Genomic DNA, 21364 nt, shown 5'->3' with positions numbered 1-21364 from the left:
TTGACACAATATGGTGCAATTGCAAACGGATCCGTCCCCCATTGACTTTCAATGTAAAGTCAGGAGTCCCTTTTATACCATCGGATCTGAGTTTTCTCCAATCCGATGGTATATTTTAACTTGAAGCGTCCCCATCACCATGGGAGCGCCTCTATGTTAGAATATACCATCGGATTTGAGTTAGATCGTGAAACTCAGATCCGACAGTATATTCTAACACAGAGGCGTTCCCATGGTGATGGGGACGCTTCAGGTTAGAATATACTAAAAGAACTGTGTACATGACTGCCCCCTGCTGCCTGGCAGGTGCTGCCAGGCAGCAGGGGGCAGACCCCCCCCCCTGTAGTTAACACCTTGGTGGCCAGTGCGGCCGGCCCCCCCTCCCTCCCCTGTAGTTAACTCATTGGTGGCCAGTGCGGCCGCCCCCCCCCCCCTCCCTCCCCTGTGGTTAACTCATTGGTGGCCAGTGCGGCCGGCCCCCCCTCCCTCCCCTGTAGTTAACTCATTGGTGGCCAGTGCCCCCCCCCTCCCCCTCCTAATTAAAATCTCCCCCCTATCATTGGTGGCAGCGGAGAGTACCGATCGGAGTCCCAGTTTAATCGCCGGGGCTCTGATCGGTAACCATGGCAACCAGGACGCTTCTGCAGTCCCGGTTGCCATGGTTACTTAGCAATTTGTAGAAGCATTATACTTACCTGCGAGCTGCGCTGTCTGTGACCGGCCGGGAGCTCCTCCTACTGGTAAGTGACAGATCATTAAGCAATGCGCCGCACAGACCTGTCACTTACCAGTAGGAGGAGCTCCCGGCCGGACACAGACAGCGCATCAGCCAGCAGGTAAGTATGATGCTTCTAATATTGCTAAGTAACCATGGCAACCAGGACTGCAGTAGCGTCCTGGTTGCCATGGTTACCGATCAGAGCCCCAGCAATTAAACTGGGACTCTGATCGGTACTCTCCGCTGCCACCAATGATAGGGGGGAGATTTTAATTAGGAGGGGGAGGGAGGGGGGGCCCACTGGCCACCAATGAGTTAACTACAGGGGAGGGGGGGGGGGCCGGCCGCACTGGCCACCAATGAGTTAACTACGGGGAGGGAGGGGGGGCCGGCCGCACTGGCCACCAATGAGTTAACTACAGGGGAGGGAGGGGGGGCCGGCCGCACTGGCCACCAATGAGTTAACTACAGGGGAGGGAGGGAGGGGGGGCCGGCCGCACTGGCCACCAATGTGTTAAATACAGGGGGGGGAGGGGGGGTCTGCTCCCTGCTGCCTGGCAGCACCTGCCAGGCAGCAGGGGGCAGTCATGTACACAGTTCTTTTAGTATATTCTAACCTTAAGCGTCCCCATCACCATGGGAACGCCTCTGTGTTAGAATATACTGTCGGATCTGAGTTTTTACGAAGTGAAAACTCAGCTTTGAAAAAGCTTTTATGCAGACGGATCTGCGGATCCGTCTGTGTAAAAGTAGCCTACGGCCACGGACCACGGACGCGGATGCCAATCTTGTGTCCATCCGTGTTTTTTCACGGACCGATTGACTTGAATGGGTCCGTGAACCGTTGTCCATCAAAAAAATAGGACAGGTCATATTCTTTTGACGGACAGGAAACACGGATCACGGATGCGGCTGCAAAACGGTGCATTTTCCGATTTTTCCACAGACCCATTGAAAGTCAATGGGTCAGTGAAAATAAAAAAACGGAAAACGGCACAACGGCCGCGGATGCACACAACGGTCGTGTGCATGAGGCCTTACATAGATTGCACCTGTCCCACTATGTCTGCTCTCTGTCAAAAAGGTGTCAAAAAGGGGAAGGTCCTTAGAGATAATATGATATCACAGTAAACCTCCCTAAACTACTATAATGGCTGGATCATTCTAAAAAAACTGATTAGGAATATGCAATTTTTATATTTCTACTCACGAGCAATTCCCCAATTATCCTGCATATGATACTGTATGTGCACTACATGCTAATGCACCCTGAGGACTCCTAAGTTCTGCAATAAGTGCTTCAGTGTACATGACCCTTTGCGGATTAATGTGGGGGGAATGCAAGTGAGTAGAAAGACATAAATGACATATTCTGAATGAGTCTTTAGAGCTATGCAGCCATGTCAGTAGTTCAAGGTGGTTTCTTTGGTGACAGATTCTTTTCAGTAATCCAACAGCCAGTGTCTGGGTCAGTGACCCTTTCCCTATGCACAACCGTCGCCTGTACCTCATGCACCTACTACGGAATACTTGTCCAACTACGAGAGCAACGTCCGAGAGAACGCAGGCACTGAACAGATTATGTCACCTCTGCCATAGGAAAGTAAAGCTAGAAGGTGACATACTCTGTTCAGTACTTGTGTTCTCTCTGACTTTGCTCTGGTAGTTGGACAAATGTTCCATTGTAGGTGCTCTCTTACTTCAGGGGAGCAGCAGAAATATTTCACTACAATTTTCCAATGGTCTTCCAGACACTGCCTTTACAATAGGATCCCCCCTCCCCATGGCATATGTGCTGGAGGACTTGCATAAGGTTTTTAATTCAGCATCAATAAGTGCTGATGGTATAATGCATTGGTGACACTCACTGCCCAGTTATGCATTATGCTGTCTCAACCTACATCAAAGGGACAGGTTAAGCTGATTTCCTCAAATGAATTTTCTATCAATTCTCCCAGATAACATTATGGGGGTTATTCATCAAAGACCAACATTAAGGAGGAGCGATCGCTAATGCCATCACTTCTCCACATACTAACTCGTTGTTTGCACGGCATGATGGTATATAGCAGGCATCCTCAACCTGCGGCCCTCCAGCTGTTGTAAAACTACAACTCCCACAATGCCCTGCTGTAGGCTGATAGCTGTAGGCTGTTCGGGCATGCTGGGAGTTGTAGTTTTGCAACAGCTGGAGGGCTGCAGTTTGAGGATGCCTGTTATATAGCATGGTATAATAAAAAATAAAAAATAAAAAAAAATTAAATTGCATCAAATAATATTTCAAATAATGAAATAATATGCAAGGAACCAGGGAAACACATTCTGGATCAATATTGTAAATGCGATAATGCAAATCTGTACCTCAGACCTAAAAGAGGGACATATAAGGAGTAAAGAGGGACAGAGGGACTTGGGTCCAAAAGAGGGACATTTGGGAGGTATGTAACTGTGAGTCCCTCAAATGCTGGCATAAAAAAGTCACAAATCCTGGATTTACGATGTTTTAATGCCATTGCACAACGCCCTCGCCACTTTCCCGAAAAAGGGGGCATGGTGAGAGAGCGTGAGGGGCCAGTGGGGCCAGCACATTTATCTTCTTTTTCAGTTAAAGAAAACTGAAATCTACAGCAGCTCAGAGCACCGCCGTAGATTTCATTCTGGTGCACGGACTGCCGGAGGATGCGGCTAATTTATGACGAGGTCAGCGACTTGTCATACATTAAGCATATCCTCCGGCATCACAGGGGATATCACAGACTTATATAAAATGCTGGTCTATGATAAATCTCCCCCTATCTCTGTAGGTGGCACCGGAAGGCACAGTACTCAAAATGTCACAAGTGACTCCAAAAAAAGGCAAAACCCCAACTTGCGATTTTTTAGAGCCACAATTCTGCGATGCAGGGCTTGATAACTTCCCCTCTTTGTCATTTTCCTGTGCTTACAGTCACATAGCACCCATAGTTATACTCAGAGGCTGCAAACCCGCCTTAACCTGGTCTAGCTCACACAGCTGCTGTTGTTTCGCAGTGTATACGGATTTTCATTTTTAAGTTAAATATCATCTGCACTGTGCTTCTTACAAACACTAAGTTCCCATTTTAAGTTACATTTTTTACTATTATAGAGCAGATGCATATATAATGCAGCAAGAACATGTTAAATATTCAGTTTGAACTATTTGCAGCAGTCAGCAATAGATTTTGAAAGCAAAGAGGTTAAGTTCCATATCGACCCTACTGCATAAAATGTCAGTAATCTGTGCTACCCTTTTAACTTTTAACCAAGAGGTTGCTGAACTCAACCTAAAATCACATTTTGTTCTGGAAAAGTACTAGGAGAACTCAGATCTTTTTTCAGGGGAGTTTAGGTTGTTTTATCAATTAACATAATTCAACTATCATAACTTTAACCCCTTAGGGACCAGCCTGTTTTGGGCCTTACTGACCAAGCGTTTTTCTTCCTTTTTTCATGGTCTTGTTCCAAGAGCTATAACTTTTTTATTTTTGCGTCTATATAGCTTTATGAGGGCTTGTTTTTTGCGGGACAAGTTGTAGTTTTAAATGGCTCCATTTTGGGTTACACATAACTTTCTTATTAACTTTTATTAACTCTTTCTGGGAGGGAAATGGGAAAAACAGCAATAGTGTCACTGCGTTTTTATGTTATAAATTTTACGGCGTTCATTTTTCGGTATAAGTAACATAATATCTTTATTCTCTGGGTCAGTACAATTATAGTGATACCAAATACATATATATATTTTTTTTTACGTTTTACTCCTTTTTTTTGCAATAAAACACCCTTTTTTTTAAAGAAATAATTTTTTTTGCATTGCCACTTCCCGAGACCCATAACTTTTTTTATTTTTCTTTATATGGAGTTGTGTGAGGGCTTGCATTTTGGGGAATGAGTTTTATTTTTCAATGGTATCATTTTGGAGTAAATGGCGCTTGTTTTGATCGCTTGTTATTACGTTTTTTCGGTGGCAACTAATAATAAATTAGCAATTCTGTCTTTTTTTTTTTACATGATATTTATATGATAATTTACATGATATTTATGTAGTCCGGGTTGTTACGGACGCGGAAATACCAAACATATGGGGAAGAATTTTTTTTAGCGATTTTTTTTTCATTGAAAAAGCGTATTTTCTATGGGGAAAAAATGCAATTTTTTAATGGGATTTTTTAATTGAATAAATTTGGTGTTTTTTAACTTTTTTTTTACCACTTAATAGTCTCACAAGGGGACTTTAACAGACAGCTTTTTGATTGCTTTTAAAATGCAATGCACTATCCCTGTAGTGCATTGCATTGTAATGGCAATGCTATTCTGACATTGACCAGCAGGCAGCCTTCACACACATCGGCCCCCCAGCCATCGGCACCCCGCCAATCGCATTTGCAGGGTGCCGATGGGAGACAGAGGGATTCCGCTCCCTCTGTCAGCACTTTACATGCAACGAGCACCATTGCCCGTTGCATGTAAAGTGTTAAACAGCCCAGATCGGCACTCCTGCCAGTCTGGGCTGTTAGAGCAGAGCAGCAGCTCTAATTTGAGAGCCGGATCCCTGCTCCCCGTGGGAACCATGCAGCGCTTAGACTGGGCCACTGTAAAAAAGCGGCAGCCCAGCCTAAGGCCACTTAGTGACAGCCGTAAAAAGGCGTATGGGTGGTCACTAAGGGGTTAATGAATATTTAAATCTAGCTGTACTAAATTCCTCCCCTAATCTGTGTTATGTTATGTGTAGATTTATGTTTATAGCAGGTACTTGATCATTGTATTTTTAATATTATTTTATTGTAATCTTAAAGGGGTTATCCAAGGCCTATAATGCCCCCCCAAATGCCCCTCATATAGATTGTACTTACCCCGCTCACCCGGCACCCGCATTGCTTCTAATGTCGTCATGGCCGCCGCTGCATCTCCCCATCTCGCAGATGAAAACATCCGGGGGGGCAGCCAATAGCAGGCCGTGACGGGGATGAGCCTCCCTAGCTATATATGAATACCCTCCATCTTGTCAAGTAAGGGTAGTTTACCCCTTGTACGTACCTATTGGTAAGGCTACTTTCACACTAGCGTTCGGGGCTCGGCTTGTGCGTTCCGTTTGAAGGCTCTCACAAGCGGCCCCGAACGCATCCGTACTGCCCTAATGCATTCTGAGTGGACGCGGATCCGCTCAGAATGCATCAGTCTGGCACCGTTTGTCCTCCGCTCAGCAGGCGGACACCCGAACGCTGCTTGCAGCGTTCGGGTGTCTGCCTGGCCGTGCGGAGGCAAACGGATCCGTCCAGACTTACAATGTAAGTCAATGGGGGCGGATCCGTTTGAAGTTGACACAATATGGCTCCATTTCAAACGGATCCGTCCCCTATTAACTTTCAATGTAAAGTCTGGATGGATCAGTCTGAGCAACTTTCACACTTAGAATTTTTTCTAAACTATAATGCAGACGGATCCGTTCTGAACGGATCCCATCGTCTGCATTATAGGAGCGGATCCGTCTGTGCAGACACCAGACGGATCCGCTCCGAACGCAAGTGTGAAAGTAGCCTAAGGCTGTCTGGATTTGACTGACTTTCTATGGAATTTATATTGATAAAATATACATACACTCTCAAAACAGACTTGTTTTCTGGGTTAGCTATGGTTTAGTCCACTATGAATGTCTAATGACTTTTGATATTGACCTGAAACTTACACAGTATGCTTTCTGATTCCAGACATTGACTTTACAATGCTGAATTATTTAGCATTTTCTAGTGAATCTGTCACATAGACTAAAAATAATACCTTTCTCCTTACTGTCCGCACCACGGTGGTTGGGGTTGCGTCCACCACTGACCACAGTTACAAATAGCTGAGTTTTGAATATTGACACTAGTTTTTTACCTCTGGTCTGGAAACTTTTTTATTTCAACTGTATACATTTTATGGGTACGTTGTGGGCTAATTTCTTCTATGTAGGTTGTTTGCTTGTGAAAAGGGTGTATTGCTTCGGCACCCACCACACTTTGAGACGGACTGGCCATCAGGATGTGAGTTCAGCACCCTGCAGCCTGGGAATTGCAGAACGAGCTAACAAGCATTCATAGGAACATTTGTTAGCAATTATCTGGTGGTATAAAGATGCCGCCGCCGAAAAAGCTTGTTCATTGGGTAATAGATCATTTGTGCGAACACAAAAATCGTCGTCTGCAAACAACATTCTACTGCCAGCAAATAACGAGTCAGTATGGCGATGAACGATGGCATTAGCAATCACACCTCCCCATACTGTGGAGGAGATCGCTGAATGTAAATGCAGCAGTCTCCTCCACTGAAGAGCAGGCGATTGTCGGGAAAGAACGCTTCTTTTCCTACAATCGCCTGCTGTATCATCCCATCTAAAAGGATCTTTAATGAGAACAGAATTGCATACCTTTGGATATTTGGGAAATTGCAAAGTGTACTAGAGTGAGAGTGAGACTCAGGGAGGATTACTACCATCATTACCGCTGTCTATAAACAGCTATTTGGATAAGCCTACTCTGTAACATACCTTGGAACCGATTGCTGCTACCTGTACTATAAACTCCCATTGTCTATTTAGTAAAGAGAGACTCTACTTATTGCAACTAAACAAGTGTACCATCATCCATCAGCCCCTACCTGACTCTGCTCTCCTGCCTTGCAACTCATCACCACCATTAGGCAAGATATTCAATACCAGGAGTGCCCCAAGGTGAAGAAGAGTTGTGGACCTCCATTTATTGCATGGCCAGTGGCGTCACCGGGGGGGGGGGCCAGAGGGGGCCACGGCCCCCCCCCCTACATCATGCTGCGCCCCCCCATGTGCCCCCCCAACTAAAATGCGCCCCCCCCCCCAAGAGAGCCGCCGCCGGGCACAGGGAGATGAGCGCTTCCATTGCGCTCATCTCCTTGGTAATCTGCCTGTGCCAGCCGCGGTGCAGGGGAGGGAGAGGCGTGTCCCTTCCCCTTGCTCTGATAGGCTGCAGGCACTAGGCCGGCAGCCTATCAGAGGCCGGTGCAGGCGGCGCGATGACGTCATCGAGCCGCCTGAGCCATACAGCGTGGGACACAGGCCAGAAGAGGCCTGCATCGCATCGCTGACACTGAGGTAAGTATAAGTGTTTTTTTTTTGTTTTTTTTTACAATAGTGATACGGGGGGGGGGCCTACTTAATAATGGCACATGATGGGGGGGCCTACTTAATAATGGCACATGATGGGGGGGGTGACATACTTAATAATGGCACATGATGGGGGGGGGACTTAATAATGGCACATGATGGGGGGGCCTACTTAATAATGGCACATGATGGGGGGGTACGACTTAATAATGGCACATGATGGGGGGGACGACTTACTTAATAATGGCACATGATGGGGACGACAACTTAATAATGGCACATGATGGGGGACCTACTTAATAATGGCACATGATGGGGCCCTACTTAATAATGGCACATGATGGGGGGGGGGGACTTACTTAATAATGGCACATGATGGGGCCTACTTAATAATGGCACATGATGGGGGGGCCTACTTAATAATGGCACATGATGGGGGGGGCCTACTTAATAATGGCACATGATGGGGGGGCCTACTTAATAATGGCACATGATGGGGGGGACCTACTTAATAATGGCACATGATGAGGGGGACCTACTTAATAATGGCACATGATGGGGGGGACCTACTTAATAATGGCACATGATGGGGGGCCTACTTAATAATGGCACATGATGGGGGGGCCTACTTAATAATGGCACATGATGGGGGGGCCTACTTAATAATGGCACATGATGGGGGGGGCGACTTAATAATGGCACAAGAGGGGGGGGACTTACTTAATAATGGCACATGATGGGGGGGATGACCTTATAATTGCACATGATGGGGGGGCCTACTTAATAATGGCACATGATGGGGGGGCCTACTTAATAATGGCACATGATGGGGGGGACTTACTTAATAATGGCACATGATGGGGGGGCCTACTTAATAATGGCACATGATGGGGGGGCCTACTTAATAATGGCACATGATGGGGGGCCTACTTAATAATGGCACATGATGGGGGGGCCTACTTAATAATGGCACATGATGGGGGGACCTACTTAATAATGGCACATGATGGGGGGGACCTACTTAATAATGGCACATGATGGGGGGGACTTACTTAATAATGGCACATGATGGGGGGGCCTACTTAATAATGGCACATGATGGGGGGCTACTTAATAATGGCACATGATGGGGGGGACTTACTTAATAATGGCACATGATGGGGGGGCCTACTTAATAATGGCACATGATGGGGGGCCTACTTAATAATGGCACATGATGGGGGGGGCCTACTTAATAATGGCACATGATGGGGGGGCCTACTTAATAATGGCACATGATGGGGGGACCTACTTAATAATGGCACATGATGGGGGGGACCTACTTAATAATGGCACATGATGGGGGGCCCTACTTAATAATGGCACATGATGAGGGGGCCTACTTAATAATGGCACATGATGGTGGGGCCTACTTAATAATGGCACATGATGGGGGGGCCTACTTAATAATGGCACATGATGGGGGGGCCTACTTAATAATGGCACATGATGGGGGGGCCTACTTAATAATGGCACATGATGGGGGGACTTACTTAATAATGGCACATGATGGGGGGGCCTACTTAATAATGGCACATGGGGGGGACTTACTTAATAATGGCACATGATGGGGGGGACTTACTTAATAATGGCACATGATGGGGGGACTTACTTAATAATGGCACATGATGGGGGGGACTTACTTAATACTGGCTACTGGCACATGATGGGGGGCTTAATACTGGCACATGATGGGGGGGCTTAATACTGGCACATGATGGGGGGGATTAATACTGGCACGTAATGGGGGCTTATTACTGGCACGTAATGGGGGTCTTATTACTGGCACGTAATGGGGGTCTTATTACTGGCACGTAATGGGGTCTTATTACTGGCACGTAATGGGGGTCTTATTACTGGCACGTAATGGGGGGCTTATTACTGGCACGTAATGGGGGCTTATTACTGGCACGTAGTGGGGGGCTTATTACTGGCACGTAATGGGGGGCTTATTACTGGCACATTATTGGTGGGCACTATAGGGGCATCTACTGAGGCAACACAAAGAAGGGGTGTTTTATATGGGGGGCTCTGTACCGTAGCATTTTATACTGGGACATATTATGGTGGGTACTATGAGGAAGGGGGGAGAGGAGTACTATGGAGTCATCTACGGGGGCACTAAGAAGGGGTAATTTGTACTTGCAAAATTATGGGGGACACTGAGGGCATCTACTGGGGCATTTTATACTGGTACATTATGGGGGCACTAGGAGGAAGGGGGAGAGGAGCACTATGGGGGCATTTACTGGGGGCACTATATAGGGGTATTTTATACTGGCACATTATGGGGGACATTAGCTCAACTGGAGGCATTACAAGGGGGTATTTTTTGCACTGTCACATTATAAGGAGAATTATTTCTACTGGGGGGCATAATGGTGGGCTTTATTACTCCCCCATGGTATGACCCCCTAGTAGCAGCACCAGCCTCTCCCTGCTCTGCTATCCCTCTGCCCCTTCTCCAAATCCTTATTATGAAATCTTTCTCATTAGGATAAAGCACAACATCAGCTCCGCCGAGCCCCCGGCCAAAGTGTGGAAGTGGCGTCCGAGACCCCCAAGGGCCAAGCCAAGTAACTGTGAGTGTTCATGTGAAATATGTTTATGTTATAGACATATAGCCTTCACTGTGCCCCACAATATACAGTATACCTCTACACTGTGCCACACAATATACAGTATACCGCTACACTGTGCCACACAATAAACAGTATACCGCTACACTGTGCCACACAATATACAGTATACCTCTACACTGTGCCACACAATGTACAGTATACCTCTACACTGTGCCACACAATATAAAGTATACCTCTACACTGTGCCACACAGTATACCTCTACACTGTGCCACACAGTGTACCTCTACACTGTGCCACACAGTGTACCTCTACACTGTGCCACACAGTGTACCTCTACACTGTGCCACACAGTGTACCTCTACACTGTGCCACACAGTGTACCTCTACACTGTGCCACACAGTGTACCTCTACACTGTGCCACACAGTGTACCTCTACACTGTGCCACACAGTGTACCTCTACACTGTGCCACACAGTGTACCTCTACACTGTGCCACACAGTGTACCTCTACACTGTGCCACACAGTGTACCTCTACACTGTGCCACACAGTGTACCTCTACACTGTGCCACACAGTGTACCTCTACACTGTGCCACACAGTGTACCTCTACACTGTGCCACACAGTGTACCTCTACACTGTGCCACACAGTGTACCTCTACACTGTGCCACACAGTGTACCTCTACACTGTGCCACACAGTGTACCTCTACACTGTGCCACACAGTGTACCTCTACACTGTGCCACACAGTGTACCTCTACACTGTGCCCCACAATATACAGTATACCTCTACACTGTGCCCCACAATATACAGTATACCTCTACACTGTGCCCCACAATATACAGTATACCTCTACACTGTGCCCCACAATATACAGTATACTCTACACTGTGCCCCACAATATACAGTATACCTCTACACTGTGCCACACAATGTACAGTATACTCTACACTGTGCCCCACAATATACAGTATACCTCTACACTGTGCCCCACAATATACAGTATACCTCTACACTGTGCCCCACAATATACAGTATACCTCTACACTGTGTAGTCTGTTCTATAAGCACCCTTGTTCTGTGGCGGCGGACAGAAAATAATCTGGAAGTGCCCCTCCCGAGACCAGGCTCTGGACCGCTCACAGGAGTGTACATTTCTTCTAAACTGTAATCCGTATGCTCTGACCTGCAGAAATCAGCACTCGCTCGTTAACAACTAACAGGCAGGACCTGTAGGCTGTAGCCTGGCCCTGTTACTGAAGCTAGCCGAGTGGTGTAAGGTTAAGGTACTAGTAGAGATGAGCGGCCGCTTAATCCTGATTTAAAGTTAAAGTTACTGCAGGATATGGATTACAGTTTAGAAATGTCAAATGTACACTCCTGTGAGAGGCGGGGAGGGAGATCTGTGTATGACACTGTTATGGAGGGGGAAATGGGGATGACACTGTCATGGGGTGGATCTGTGGATGACACATAAGATGCTATACACGGTATGTGGCATCCACAGATCCCCCCCATAGCAGTGTCATCCACAGACAGCTGGACTTTTCTTTCCTGTTGCGGTTTTAGGTATTGGGTAAAGTATCGCAGCATTTCTAAGTGTACATGTGTAAATGTATCGTTGTTATAGCTGCTCCCCCTACTTTTGTCCTGGCCCCCAGTGTGCCCCCCCAAAATTTGAAAGCTAGAGACGCCACTGTGCATGGCCCCTTGGAGTGAGCATAGCCACCGTGAATCATCACCACTCCTATCAGTGCCACAACTACCACTCCCCTCCTCCCGGGCTCGCTGCAAACCCATGTTCATGTGCCCATGTGCCCTATGAGGCAAATTTAGATATTTGACAAATGTGATAAAAGACATATCAGAGATGACCATGCATTTGTTGGGGAAAATTTAATTTGAAAAGCAGCTGCCTTTGTATGAAAACTCTTTTGATCATAATGTTTTGCGTTGAAGGTGTTGTCTCATTAAGCCATCCCCTGTTAATTAGTCAGTTAAAAGACAGAGGTCAGAACAGGCAGAGTTCATGCGATTCCAAAATATGAATCTGAGGTCAGGGCAAGCAGTAAGGGGTCAATGCTGTAGACAGGCTAAGGTTAGGAAAGTCGGAGGAGTATTAGGCAGAGTCGGTTAACAGGCAGAAGTTCGGTAGACAAACAGAACAGCTTCACTAGTTAAACTAGAAACCTAAGCTCAGGCACCCTCCTGAGGGTGCCTGAGCTTAGGTTCCTAGTTTACTAGTTTAACTAGTTAAGCTGGAAGGCACCTTAAATCCTCAGAGGCCTCCAGCTATAGGAAGGGCAGCAGGATGAGGAAGGGGAGCAGATCCAGACATCCAGTCTGCCTATTCAGGCATGTAGACATCTTAAAGGTTCGTGGTGGACTGAAGCCATCCTTGTATTACCTGGATGGTTTGTGGGAACGGGGGGGGGGGGGGATGACCAGGAGATGGACCACTATAATTTGACAACCCCTTAACAACAACAAAAAATAAAATAAGTATGGATTAAAGGAATTTTTTGGAAAACATTGCCACATCTGTCCATGGGTTGTGTCTGGTATTGAAGCTCAGCTCCTTTGAAGTGTATAGGACTGATCAGCAATACCACACACAACTTGTAGACACGTTTTGAGCTATTTCTTAGAGAAAGAAGCCAACCCCTTTAATAACTCTATTGTAAATTTTATAGATTATGACAATACTAAAGACCAAGAGATTTTAGATCGCAAAAGTCAGAGGCTAAAAATCTCTGTTTTTATTCTTAATACATGCAGGACTGCTTGGCAAAAATATTGCATTATCTGTTACACTGCTATCTTAATTATGTACGATTATGACAATTAAAAGAACACTGAACAGCAGGGAAAAGCAGAGAGGATTAAACATGTATTTTCACAGGCATATTTAAATATAGCTACAAAATTATATTTTTATCTATTACATAATATTGTTATTGAAGCACATTTAAGTTTAAAGGGGTTGTTTGCTTTTTTAATATTGAATACCTTTCCTCAAGATAGATCATCAATATGAGATCAGCGGGGGCCGACTGTTCAAGTGAATAGGAAGGAGCCGTCCAATTGAGGTGAATGGGGCAGCTGAGAATTACCCTGCTTGCCGCTGCAGTTGCAACGGCAAGCAGATGAACAATGAACAGTGAAGAGAAGGCAGTGCTCGTACGAGTGTTGCTTTTTCTTCAAAAAGCTGATTGGCCGGGGGGGGGGGGGGGGGGGGGTTGGGATAGGTCATCAATATTTAAAAAAGCAGACCACCCCTTTAATACCATACTGGTTAGCAAATTTTATCTTCAATATTCTTGCCAAGATGCTGAACCCAATAAGGCTGGGGTACCAGGATCACCTCTCGGTGTACAGTGCTACGACATCCAGAAAGACTGTCTACTCTTATCCTGGACTCCTCCAAGTGATGATAGAGGCAGCCCTGTAATTGGTTACTTCATTGAGAGGTAAGTGCACTGTAAAACCAGGGATCGGGATTCGAAGGACAACTATGCATTAATGTTACTGAATTGTGTAATAGTTGTAATAATTATCTGAATGGCCACATTGCACTACTTTTGTTTGTGAGGAGGGGGGATGGATTAAAATAATTATCCGAGATTAGAGAAACATGGCTGCTATTTTCTAAAACCAGTGCCAAGTCTGTCTATAGGGTCTATCTGGTATTAAGAAGTAGTCTCGGGCTACTAAGAAAAGCAGTGGATATTTTGCATGCTTAAAGGGAACCTGTCATCACCTTTATGCTGCCCATACTAACGGCAGAATAAAGTAGAGACAGGTGAGTTGATTTCAGCGGTCTATCATTTTTAAGTTAAAAGGAAGAGGTTGCCAAGAACCAACATCACAATCATTGCAGACTGGGTCTGGAAAAGAGTCCCGGCCACCTGAGAAGAGTCCTCGTTATCCATGAAGTCCTGCTCTCCTGCCCACCTGCTGATGACTGACAGTCTTCTACCTAGTTATCTCCCTCTCTCTAGGAGAGAACTGACAATCATCAGCAGATTGGCTGGGAGAGCAGGAGATTATGTATAACCAGGACTCTTCTCAAGTAGATTTGACTCTTTTCAAGGCCTGGGCTGCAATGATTATGATGCTGGTTCTCGGCAACCACTTACTATTAGCTCATGAGTGACACATTGGTGAAATCAGCATTTCTGTCACTACTTTATACTGCCCTGAGTGAGGTCAGCATAAAGTTGATGACAGGTTCCCTTTGAAAGACTATCCCACAGTTTGTAAGGTAACATGGCTGCCTGGTAGGCATTTAGGAATGATGTAAGATGTAATAGATGCATACATGCCTTATCTACACTTACAGGATTGTCTTTATTCACTCTCTGCTTTACAGCAGCAAATACCTTGACATGCCTCCATTATCCTGGTAAAAACAATCGCAATCTGTTTTCTCCTTAACTGTATTCAGTCACAACAGTATAGAGAACTAAGATAAAATACAAATAGCCAGATAAAAAGGACTTTTGTATTCCTGCCATTCATCATGCAGGCTGTAAGCCTAAATACTGTATTGGCATCAGTTTATAACCTCAGACCATGCACACCAAAGGCCAAAAGGAGCCTGAGACCTAGCATCTGGATGCAAAGTGGTGGCAAGGGCAGGTAATTCCAGTGACCACCACCAGCATATGGGTATAATACTATTTATATCACCACTGCTGTGCTTTTCCCCTAATAACCGCCGCGGTCCTGGGCGCCGTGTTCAATGGTGATCTGCTGCCAGTGCTTCCCATTCACCGCTGCTGTCCTGGACCCTGTCTGTGTAGGTACTGTTGTTCTGGGATCTGCTCCACAGTTTCCTCTCAGCCCTGGCCACAGCATGCTTGCTGCTTGTTTCCTGCAGCACTTCCTTAAGGGCCGGGCGTGTCACTTCCTGTGCTTTATAGGTTAGGTCATGTGACCTCGCTGACCAATTCTAGCCCTCCTGCACATATATAAGTAGCTCAGCCCCCTTCCCACATGCCTCAGTGTTATGGTCCTTGTGACCTGCTAAGGTTCCTGATATCTGCTTGTGTTCCTGACTTGTACTTGTATTCCTGGACTCTGCTACCTGTTTGATCCCTACCTGCTTTCCTTAACTCTCCTGTTGCTGATACCAATTGCCTAACCTGTACCTGTGCCGCCTGCCCTGACCTATTGCCTGTTTGACTTCGGCTCTGCCTCATCTTTCGGTCCTGCACTGTTGCTTCTGGTTACGACTAAGCCTGCTGACAACGCCTGTACCTCTGGTACCTTGCTCAGGCATCTCCTGGTCCGCTTGGACCATCTGACTCATGTGCCAATCCTCCTCAAGAGGTAGCGACCTGGTGTTCCCCTCGGAAAAGTCTATTTCCACCATCAGGGGTACTGTGAAGGTCGAGGGCTTCACTTAGACAACGCCCTTAGATGAGGTAGGACATGTGGCACAGTGGGTTCACACCCACTGGTTCGTGACAGTACACTGAGGCCATGGACCCCGCTGGTCAACCCAAGCCTGACGTTCAGGAATTGTTACATGAAGTGAGGTGTCAGAGCGAACGTCAGGATGTCATGATGCAGTTCATGCAAAATGTTGCTGCTCGTCTGGATGCCATCGCTTCTCCAGCTACTGCAGGGTCGCCATTCGCTGCTACTCCTGCAATTCCCACACTGGTGAATCCAGATTTGTGTGCCGCTGGTGTGCAATTCCCTCTGCCATCATGCTATGGTGGAGATCCAAGAACCTGTCGTGGATTCCTGAACCAGTGTCTGATCCACTTTAAGTTGTATGGGCAGAAGTTTCCCACTGACTGGTCCAAGGTTGCCTTCATTGTGTCCCTGCTGTCTGATGAGGCCCTTGCTTGGCCAAACCCTATTTTGGGAACATGGAGGTCTAGAGACCCCTAATCTGCAGTCTTTTCTGGCTACCTTCCGGCTGGTCTTTGAAGAGCCCAGCCGCATGTTCTCCACTGCATCAGCTCTGCTGTGTCTAAGACAGGGTTCCTCATCTGTGGGTCAGTACGCCATCCAGTTTCGTACCTTGGCTGCTGAACTTGCATGGAACAATGAAGCTCAACTGGCAGTGTTCTCGGAGGGCCTTTTAAGGCCGGATTAAGGATAAATTAGCTGGTTGCGACTGTCCATCTACTCTGAATGACCTGATCGCCTTGGCCACAAGGATAGATATGTGTTTCAGGAAACATTCTAAGGAGGTCGCAGGCACCCGAATACCACCTTGTTTGGCTCCATCCTTCAAGAGGCCAGTTCTTCCTCTATTGTCCGTCCCATCTGAGTGCCCATGCAAATAAAGCGTCTTTGATTGTCTGACCAGGAATGTTTACGCCGTAAAGCAGAGAACCTGTGTCTGTATTGTGGAGGCAAGGCCCACTTTGTGCGTAATTGTCCACAGAAGCCGGGAAACCCCAATGTCTAGGATCAGTTGGAGAGGTGGTCCTAGACAAGGAGAAGTCCTCTCCGAAACTTTCAGTTCCGGTGACTCTCTCTCACAAGGGAGTCACACTGTCTGTGCCTGCATTCTTGGACTCTGGGTCAGCCGGTAACTTCATTCATCAAGCTCTGGTCCATCAGAACCGGCTTCCTACCATCCGTCTAGAAAGACTTCTGTCAGTGGCTTCCGTAAATGGACTGCCACTCCCTGAACCTGTGCTTTCTGTAACTATACCCCTTAAGTTGCAAATAGGGGTTCTGCATTCAGAGATTATCTACTTCTCCGGTTATCCTTGGTCTTCCCTGGCTGTGACAGCACACTCCAGTTCTTAACTGGCACTCCAGTCAGATTCTGAATTGGGGATCATCCTGCCAGTCCACCTGCTTATCAGAGGTCTGACCTGCTTCCTCTCCTACTGTACCTGTAGACCTGCCTGGATATCCCCAGCAGTATGCCAGTTTTGCGGATTTAGTAAGAAACAGGCTGAGACCCTGCGACCTCATCATCCTTATGATTGTCCGATTGACCTTTTGCTGGTGCCACTCCTCCTCGTGGTCGAGTCTACCCACTTTCACTTACTGAGACCCAAGTGATGTCTGATTACATGAAGGAGAATCTCAAGAGGTTTTTTTTCCAGAAATCTACTTTACCAGCCGGTGCTGGGTTCTTCTTTGTGCACAAAAAAGATGGATCCTTGCGGCCCTGTATCGACTATCAAGGTCTGAATAAGGTCACAGTCAAGAATCAATACCCTCTTCTGCTAATCTCCAAACTCTTTGACAGGTTCCAGGGAGCTAAGGTCTTCACAAAATTCGACCTGCACGGCGCATACAACCTTATCCACATTCGAAAGGGAGATGAGTGGAAGACTGCTTTCAACCCTCGTGATGGACACTATGAGTATCTCATCATGCCCTTCGGTCTGTGCAATGCTCCCGCGGTATTCCAGGAGTTTGTAAACTATATCTTCTGGAACCTGCTCTATGTCTGCGTGAGAGTGTACCTGGACGATATACTGATCTATTCTCCAGATTTGAACAGTCACCGGAAGCATATACATTTAGTTTTACAGCGGTTGAGAGAGAATCGACTTTACGCAAAACTCGAGAAATGCATCTTTGAAAAATCTACCATATCGTTCCTCGGATACATAATCTTGGATGCCAGGTTGCAGACAAATCCTGAAAAATGTAATGCAGTAATGGACTGGCCCAGCGCACAGGGTCTTCGTGCTATACAGCGCTTCCTTGGATTTGCTCATTTTTATCGTGAGTTTATCAAACCACCCAGGCTGTTACCTCTTCCTGTTCTTGATGCCCCATGGCAACACATTGCCATGGACTTTGTTACAGATCTGCCCTCTTCTGCCAGATGTACAGCTATCTGGATAGTCTTAGACTGCTTCTCCAAGATGGCACACTTTGTTCCTTTGGCTGGACTGCCCTCTGCTGCTGAACTTGCTAAACTGTTTGTGAGACACATATTCTGCTTGTATGGTTTACCTTGGCATATTGTTTCCGAACCCGGGTGCAGTTTACCTCTAAGCTCTGGAGAGCTCTTTGCCGACTGCTCGAAATTGAGCTGGACTTCTCTTCCGGTTATCATCTCCAGACCAACGGGCAAGTAGAAGTGGGTCAAATATTAGAGAACTATCTCCAGCATTTTGTTTCAGCCCAACACGACAACTGGGTACAATTGCTACCTTGGGCTGAATTCTCCTATAACAATCACTCTAGTGAGTCTACTGGATCCTCTCCATTCTTTGTCGTTTATGGACAACACCCTTGTTGTACTCTCCCTGCTTCTACATCTTCTGGGATACCAGCTGCAGGTTCCTCTTTTAGGCATATTTTGAAGATTTGGCGTGACACCAAGGACTGCATCAACAAAGCGGTGACCCTCATGAAAAAGAATGCAGACAAGAGAAGAAAACCGCCTCAGTTCTCATCTGGAAATAAGGTATGGCTCTCTTCTAAAAACATCCGCTTAAGAGTTCCCAGTTTCAAGTTTGCTCCTAGGTTCCTTGGACCCTTTGAAGTATTGAGGAGGATCAATGAAGTGACATATAAGTTACGTCTGCCTTTCTCTCTCTCTGCGTATTCCGAATGCCTTCCATGTGTCCTTACTAAAACCAGTAGTCCTTAATCACTTCTTGACGGCTCCTTCTACTCCAACTCCGGTATCTGAAGATTCTGATGAGATATTTGAGGTCAAAGACATCCTGGACATCGAGAAGCTTGGCAAGAAGACCTACTATCTTATGGACTGGAAGGGCTTTGGTCCTGAGGAGATATCTTGAGAACCAGAAGAGAGCATTCATGCTCCGAACTTGATAAAAAGGTTTCTCTCTCGTTGTGGACTCGAGAAGAGGGGGAGAAAGGGGGGGGGGGGTACTGTAACAGCGGAAAATGTGTGCCGCTGTTCCCCTGCTTAGCGTTGCAGTCCCAGGCACCGTGTTCAGGAGTGATCTGCTTCAAGTGCTTACCATTCACCACTGTCTGTGTTGGTACTGTTGTTCTGGGATCTGCTCCACAGTTCCCTCTCAGCCCTGGCCACAGCATGCTTGCTGCTTGTTTCCTGGAGCACTTCCTTAAGAGTCGGGGTGCGTCACTTCCTGTGCTTTATGGGTTAGGTCATGTGACCTCGCTGACCAATCCTAGCACTCCTGCACATATATAAGTGGCTCAGCCCCTTCCCAGATGCCTCAGTTTCAAGGTCCTTGTGTCCTGCTAAGGTTCCTGATTTCTGCTTGTGTTCCTGTGGTCCTGACTCATACTTGTATTCCTGGACTCTGCTACTTGTTTGATCCCTGCCTGCTTGCCTTGACTCTCCTGTTGCCGATCCAGATTACCTGACCTGAACCTGTGCTGTCTTCCCTGACCTATTGCCTGTTTGACTTTGCCTCTGCCTCATCCTTCAGTCCTGTACTGTTGCTCCTGGTTAGGACTCGGCCTGATGACAACACCTGTACCTTTGGTACCTTACTCAGGTACCTCCTGGTCCACCTGAACCAGCTGCCTCAAGAGGTAGCAACCTGGTGTTCCCCTTGGGAAAGTCTATCCACACCATCAGGGGTACTGTGAAGATGGAGGGGTTCACTTAGACAACGCTCTTAGAAGAGATAGGACACGTGGCATAGTGGGTTCACACCCGCTGGTTCATGACACAGTGTATGACTTTATTCAACAGGGAACTATATGTATATATGAACAGGTACACTAATATGTGATCTATACTTTAGCTATAAGGGTGTTTTGGGGAAAGGGCCAAATCTCTCAAATTTATAAATATTAGGTCTAGTTTACCATGGTGTGATTTGCACACCTCAAGAATCCCTTAATCAGCCATATAAGGACTTTGCTGTTAAAAAGCTGATTTACATCCTGAAACAAAACTAAAAAGTCTTTAATTAAATCTTGAATTTGTTGTATGTAATTTATCTACAAGTAAGCCTACTCAAAGGGGTTGTCCCACAGTTCTACAGAGCTTGAATGGACCTGCCACTCCATTCAAACGGGGGACACGGGACTGCTGCATTTGTGATGTGCTAGCGTCCCAGTACCTGTGATTGTGGACAATGCTTTTAAGGGTTCTTTATCACATGCATTGAGTTTTCTATTTTTCTGATCCATCAGAAGAACAGAAAATGTGAAAAAAAAAAAAAATCTTAAATTAATCAAAAGACAGATGCAAACAAAACATATTCCATTATTTGTGGCGGAAAGAAAACTACCGGAGACAATAATTTTAATTCCGTTAAAATATGTGGATACATGATGGAGAGGACACTAACGGATCATAACGAATGCTGTAAAACACCCATCAAAACAAATGGGGCATAAAACAATATTTCTGATCTTCTGATGGATCAAGCTCAATGCAGATGTGAAAGACCACTAAATATTGACTTACTTGATTCTTTTCTCAACAATATCTTCCCTAATGTAACAACATTTTATGTCTTTACTAAAAAGACTTGATGCTTCAACAAATGAGTGGATACAATGCAATCATATTCCAGCAAAAATCTGCAAGTTTCCTGTAAGTGGACTTACTGAAGGACATACATATCAATTCCGAGTGAAAGCCCTTAATAAGGCTGGCCTTAGTCATCCTTCAAAGCCTAGTAAACCTGTGACAATGGAAGATCCAGCTCAGAAGGAAAATATCATAGGTGTGTATAAGAATTGTTGTTTACATGCTGACATTTTGCAATAATCCTTTAGATTTATACTCAATTTGTACCTGCAACTTTAAATGAGTTTTCACACTTCATGAAATGGCATTTATAATGTAGAGAAAGTACATACAAGCCACTTACTAATGTATTGCTTCCTTTGCTGGCTTGTTTTTATTTTTCCATCACATTATACACTGTTCATATCCAGAAGTTACAACCACCCTGTAATCCAGCAGTGGTGGCCGTGCTTATATATTA

The 21364-nt window shown here is 46.0% G+C and overlaps 1 protein-coding gene across 1 annotated transcript in view; it reads left to right on the top strand.

Annotated features, from left to right (window-relative positions):
• The window catches only part of MYOM3 (myomesin 3), a 151091-nt gene that overhangs the window by 73764 nt on the left and 55963 nt on the right, over positions 1 to 21364 (top strand). Inside the window, exons 11-12 of the mRNA XM_044286798.1 lie at positions 13810 to 13951; positions 20901 to 21100. Coding sequence (XP_044142733.1) covers positions 13810 to 13951; positions 20901 to 21100 — 342 coding nt within the window. The remainder of the gene's footprint in view (positions 1 to 13809; positions 13952 to 20900; positions 21101 to 21364) is intronic.

This window comes from Bufo gargarizans, chromosome 3 (genome assembly GCF_014858855.1).
Source record: "Bufo gargarizans isolate SCDJY-AF-19 chromosome 3, ASM1485885v1, whole genome shotgun sequence".
Classification (NCBI taxonomy): domain Eukaryota; kingdom Metazoa; phylum Chordata; class Amphibia; order Anura; family Bufonidae; genus Bufo; species Bufo gargarizans.
This window is presented reverse-complemented; position numbering and strand designations above follow the sequence as displayed.